Source organism: Bufo bufo, chromosome 2 (genome assembly GCF_905171765.1).
Source record: "Bufo bufo chromosome 2, aBufBuf1.1, whole genome shotgun sequence".
Classification (NCBI taxonomy): domain Eukaryota; kingdom Metazoa; phylum Chordata; class Amphibia; order Anura; family Bufonidae; genus Bufo; species Bufo bufo.
In genome coordinates this window covers 547,906,967-547,912,966 of record NC_053390.1, presented here as the reverse complement: position 1 = coordinate 547,912,966, position 6,000 = coordinate 547,906,967, and the positions used below count along the sequence as shown (strand labels likewise).

Here is a 6,000-nt window from a genome sequence, read left to right as displayed (position 1 = left end):
TATAGTAATATTCACAAATAAATGTACACAATACATATGGGTTTGTACTGAATAGCAGTGTTAGGCCTCATGCACTCGATCATATCCATTTTGAGGTCCACAAATCGCTTAGATGTGGTCCATGTGCCTTTTTTTTTTTTTTTTTTTTTTTTAAGTCAATGGGGGAGATTTATCAAACGTGTAAATCAGAACTGGCTTAGTTGCCCATAGCAACCAATCAGATTCCACCTTTCATTTTTCACAACTCCTTTGGAAAATGAAAGGTGGAATCTGATTGGTTACTATGGGCAACTAAGCCAGTTCTACTTTACACCAGTTTGATTAATCCCCCTTCCCCCCCCCCCCAATAGGTCCATGGTGTGCACTTTGCGGTCATCTGTGCGCTTTCTCCATCCTTTATGTCTGTTCTGCAAAAAGATAGAACATGTACTATGCTTGGCCGTAAAATGTGGACCACAGACCTACTAAACTCAATGGGTCTGCAGTGTAGCTGTATTTTGCGGATCCGCAATGTGTGGACCACAAAGCAGATACGGTCGTGTGCATGAAGCCTTAGAGCATTTCCACTTAAATAAAGATAGCATTATTGGTGATGTTGCAACCTCTTCAATCTCGTTAGGTCCTCCATTAATTATAGAAAAATTCTACCTCACTCTGCAATTGGGCACCACTTTATCATTCAGACTGTAGTATGAACTTGGATACCAAAATAATATAAAATACTCTATTTGCTACTGATCATATCCTGGCAGGAGGCGGACTAACATCTGTATATGCAGGAATAGGATCCTAGAGATCTCTCATTTGCCCTCAGACTTGATATAATCCCAAAAAAACACAGCAGTATCCAAATTAATATAATCCTTACAAAAAGAAGTTGATAGCGGTTACCAGATTTAACACAAAAGTCGTCCATATGTTCTTCCAAACGTGTTAGCTGCTGAACAGGAACATATGAACCATATTCTGGTCTTGTGCTTCTGCCATGGCATTGACAACATGGAAACACTCAGCAATGTCTACCAACCTCACTGTAATCTTGCCACCCATGGCAAGGTGGCATTTCTTACCGCACCTTTTATCAAATTCTGGTTTAAAAAAATAATAAAGTCCATTAATATGTTGTCGAAGCGTTTCCGAGAGCACAGCATTTTTGAACTTACCATTTCAGACTGAAAGAAATAAAGGTTGTCTATTAGAAGGCGGTGAATGAAAACCTTAAAAATAATTAATCAAATTAGGAACACGACAGGGAAAATGAGAAAGGATTCTGGATTCACCAGTGGGGCGTCGTCATCTGTACAGGGTTCGAAGAGAGGGAAAAAAAATCAACTTCAAGACTTAAAAAGTACTGCTTCTCATAAAATCCATTTTTATGTTGCTATATTACATTTAGCCGGTCACTGCCTGGGCATTAGGACTCGTCTGTGTATGCACGTTAGTAGTTGTGGCATACGCTCCGCGCTCTTCATTTCGTAGCCACAGTAACTGGTCACTCGTGCTAGTCCCCAGGCCTTATGTTCAACAGCTCATAGAACAAGGGTCACTTTTTGCTTTTCCTGCAGAGTTAATTACCCTCATCAAGCAGCGGCCAAACTCCTCTAAGATCATCCGCTCTGTGGCAGATTTGGAATATGAGAATTTTTCTCCTTCTTCAGCCTGGGCCAATAAACATGCACATGTAGCCTCAGCAACTTCCTTTGTGACAAATGTGAACGGTAACCTAAAAAGAATGCAAGGGTCTTTGTAAGCAGAAAATTTTAAATATACTGCAACTGACTAATGCATTTAATCCAGCCAGCAAAGGAAGCAATATGAATTAGAACAATACATTAGTAAGTGGCTTCTATTTACGCCCTCTACATAATACATGCCATTTGCTGAAGTGACACAACCCCTTTAAGACAGGGGGATTCACTACTTTTGCACAATAAAAACACTTTATCATAACATGGTGGGGGATATTTATCAAAATTGTTGCAAAGGAAAACTGGCTTAGTTGCCCATAGCAACCAATCAGATTCCACCTTTCATTTTCCAAAGATGCTCGGAAAAATGAAAAGTGGAACCTGACTGGTTGCTATGGACAACCAAGCCTATTTTTTTTTATTTTTATAAATCTCCCCCTATAGTTTTATGTGGATAAGGATTCAGTAAAAGTCGTAATTTATGTTCAAATCTTTGCTTTTTGTGACTTCAGTTGTACACAGGGGAGAGAGCATTCTCTGTGTAAATGTGTATACAGAGATAGCTGTGAGTCACTGATAGTTGTTCACAGGGGAGGTGTTATCAGTGATTGATAGCATTCTCTGTGTAAGTGTGTATACAGAGATAGCCGTCAGTCACAGTGCAGTCTGCATGTAATAGGGCAGGAGGAGCTGAGCTGATTGATATATAGTTTTGTAGTAAAATATTTAGAAACATTTTTGTAATTTATGCATTTAAATCTCTGCTCTTTCTGAGGTCAGTTGTACAGAAGGTAGTCTTATTAATGACTGACAGCCCTCTCTGTATACACACAAAGAAAATTCGATCAATCATTGATAAGATGGTCCGCTACGGAGCTCAGACAGAACAGAGATTTAGGCCACATGACCATGTGAAGTCCGAGAAATGTGGCCCGTGGATTGACGGCAACTCATCTGACCCGAACACACTGCATAATAGTGATTTACGATGTAGTGAGTTCCTATCTGATCGCGAGTCTGTTGTCATGTGAGTACAGTACAATAGACCCCAAGTCAGATAGGAACTTATTGCATTATAACTCAGTATGATACAGCCGACACATGGGCCATGTTTGCTGGACTGCACGCGGTCTTGTGCATGCACCCATAAATGTATAAAATTACAGTAATTGACAAAGAAAAAAAGCGCACCCAAACAGAAATGTTGGATTGCTCCAAAACTCTGCATGCAGTTATGTCTCAGGCATATATATAAATGATTACTGGGTTTTGCCACAAGAGGGTGTAAAATCGCTTCCCCTGCTGCCCTATAAGAAGGCCCTCAGAGGCTACTTTGGGTAGTGTACCTCTTGTTAGGAGGTCCTTGACTGCTAGACATGCCTCTACAATGCACTCGAAGACATTTTGCCCAGATGACAGACTGAGAGAAGCAGGATGGTAGTTTTGAAGAACTGCCCCATCTTTTAGGCCACTCTGACCTAGCTGTTAGGCGATGTTGAGTGCAGTGGTTACATGAGGACACGCACAAATTGTGAACACGCTCCGGACAGACAAGCACCAGCATATCCCAGTTTCGTTGTCTACTATCCAGACCCAGGTGGCACTTTCTTAACGCACCCCTGTTTCTGCCCAGACCATTCGCAGGTCAGCCACCCACCATCGCTTTCGTTTGCAGTGGTGTCATGAACAAGAAACCTGGACTGCTACGGACAAGAAACATATCGTCCCCGCACCTGTTAGACATTTATGGCATAGCCCGTGGATAGGCCTTAAATGCCCAGATGGGACAACCCATTTAAACTTTTAGGCTAGTGAACTCTTGGAGAAATATATAATGTAATTTTAATAAATTCGGAGATGAAACAAATATTCATGGGAAATTATAGTTTTGAACCTAATCAAGAAACAAAAAAGAATCCGTAAAAAAAAAAAAAAAAGAAGAGATAGGAAATCACTCACTTTCCTCCTCCACTTGTAAGTGATGGCGCTGGTCTTGTGAGCAAGTCAGAGATCTGAGAAGACAATTTTGTTTTGGCTGCGGTTTGCTGTTGCACCCTCACTTCTGCGGCATCAGCTAGGTGCATTAGAGTCTTGCGCTCTGGGCTCTCCTCAAAATTTTTGCAACCTATGCACTTGCATATTGAGGAGCACATAATTTTAGCCTGGGGAAAATTTGCATAAATAAAATAAAACATTTTTTTTTAAAAAGGACAGCTGATGAAATCGTACCTTTTTTTGTAGTAATAGGGCTTTAATTAGACTTCCATATTATAGATGTGAACAAGACAAACGGTATCAGACCACTGCAGGGTAATTCAGAAAGTAATGGTTGCCACAACAAAGTAGAAATAAATACCAATATCTCTGTATAGTACAACAGACAGGAATTATGAAAATGTATGTATGCATATATGTATTTTAACCCATTCCTGCACTGCAGCATAGTACTACGTCATGGGAAGTGCATACTTCCCACAAACATGCCATCGCCTAGGAGTGAACTCCATAAAAACAAAACTTGAATTGCAGTTTTTTCACTCCATTACACCTCAAAATTTGTTAAAAAGTATACAATAATTACATGTACCTGAAAAAAGTACAATTTAAAAATACTCATCCTGCAAAGGAAAAAAAATATTGGGATATCGACACAGTTGTAACATTTTTGGCTCTATACACCCCCACAATGGATTTGAAATGAAACAAACAAGATGTGCTTTAACTGCAGACTGCCAGCTTTACTTTGAGGGTATTTACATCCAAATCAGGTGAACGGTGTAGGAATTACAACAGTTTGCACATGTGCCTCCCACTTGTTAAGGGACCAAAAGTAATGGGACATAATCATGAATCAAACTTTCACTTTTTAATGCTTGGTTGCAAATCCTTTGCAGTCAATTACAGCCTGAAGTCTGGAACGCATAGACATCACCAGACACTGGGTTTCATCCCTGGTGATGCTCTGCCAGGCCTCTACTGCAACTGTCTTCAGTTCCTGCTTGTTCTTGGGGCATTTTCCCTTCAGTTTTGTCTTCAGCAAGTGAAATGCATGCTCAGTCGGATTCAGGTCAGGTGATTGACTTGGCCATTGCATAACATTCCACTTCTTTCCCTTAAAAAACTCTTTGGTTGCTTTTAAAGTATGCTTTGGGTCATTGTCCATCTGCACTGTGAAGCGCCGTCCAATAAGTTCTGAATCATTTGGCTTAATATGAGCAGATAATATTGCCCGGAACACTTCAGAATTCATCCTGCTGCTTTTGTCAGCAGTCACATCATCAATAAATACAAGAGAACCAGTTCCATTAGCAGCCATACATGCCCATGCCATGACACTACTACCACCATGCTTCACTGATGAGGTAGTATGCTTAGGATCATGAGCAGTTCCTTTCCTTCTCCATACTCTTCTCTTCTCATCACTCTGGTACAAGTTGATCTTGGACTCATCTGTCCATAGGATGTTGTTCCAGAACTGTGAAGGCTTTTTTAGATGTCGTTTGGCAAACTCTAATCTGGCCTTCTTGTTTTTGAGGCTCACCAATGGTTTACATCTTGTGGTGAACCCTCTGTATTCACTCTGGTGAAGTCCTCTCTTGATTGTTGACTTTGACACACATACACCTACCTCCTGGAGAGTGTTCTTGATCTGGCCAACTGTTGTGAAGGGTGTTTTCTTCACCAGGAAAATAATTCTTCGGTCATCCACCACAGTTGTTTTCCGTGGTCTACCGGGTCTTTTGGTGTTGCTGAGCTCACCGGTGCGTTCCTTCTTTTTAAGAATGTTCCAAACAGTTGTTTTGGCCACGCCTAATGTTTTTGCTATCTCTCTGATAGGTTTGTTTTGTTTTTTCAGCCTAATGATGGCTTGCTTCACTGATAGTGACAGCTCTTTGGATCTCATCTTGAGAATTGACAGCAACAGATTCCAAATGCAAATAGCACACTTGAAATGAACTCTGGACCTTTTATCTGCTCATTGTAATTGGGATAATGAGGGAATAACACACACCTGGCCATGGAAGAGCTGAGAAGCCAATTGCCCCATTACTTTTGGTCCCTTAACAAGTGGGAGGCACATATGTAAACTGTTGTAATTCCTACACCGTTCACCTGATTTGGATGTAAATACCCTCAAATTAAAGTTGACAGTCTGCAGTTAAAGCACATCTATTTCGTTTCATTTCAAATCCATTGTGGTGGTGTATAGAGCCAAAAATGTTAGAATTGTGTCAATGTCCCAATATTTATGGACCTGACTGTATACCTATGTCAATGGAAAAATAAAAAAGTTATGGCTTTTAAAATGTGG

The 6,000-nt window shown here is 40.5% G+C and overlaps 1 protein-coding gene across 2 annotated transcripts in view; it reads right to left on the bottom strand.

Moving 5' to 3' along the window:
- Positions 1 to 1,095: 1,095 nt before the first annotated feature.
- LIN54 (lin-54 DREAM MuvB core complex component) overlaps positions 1,096 to 6,000 on the bottom strand; it is a 36,770-nt gene continuing 31,865 nt past the window's right edge. For both annotated transcript variants that reach the window (XM_040418056.1, XM_040418057.1), the window contains 2 exons: positions 3,648 to 3,850; positions 1,096 to 1,723 (listed from right to left, as the gene is read on the bottom strand). In XM_040418056.1, coding sequence (XP_040273990.1) covers positions 1,522 to 1,723; positions 3,648 to 3,850 — 405 coding nt within the window. In that variant the 3' untranslated portion in view covers positions 1,096 to 1,521. The remainder of the gene's footprint in view (positions 1,724 to 3,647; positions 3,851 to 6,000) is intronic.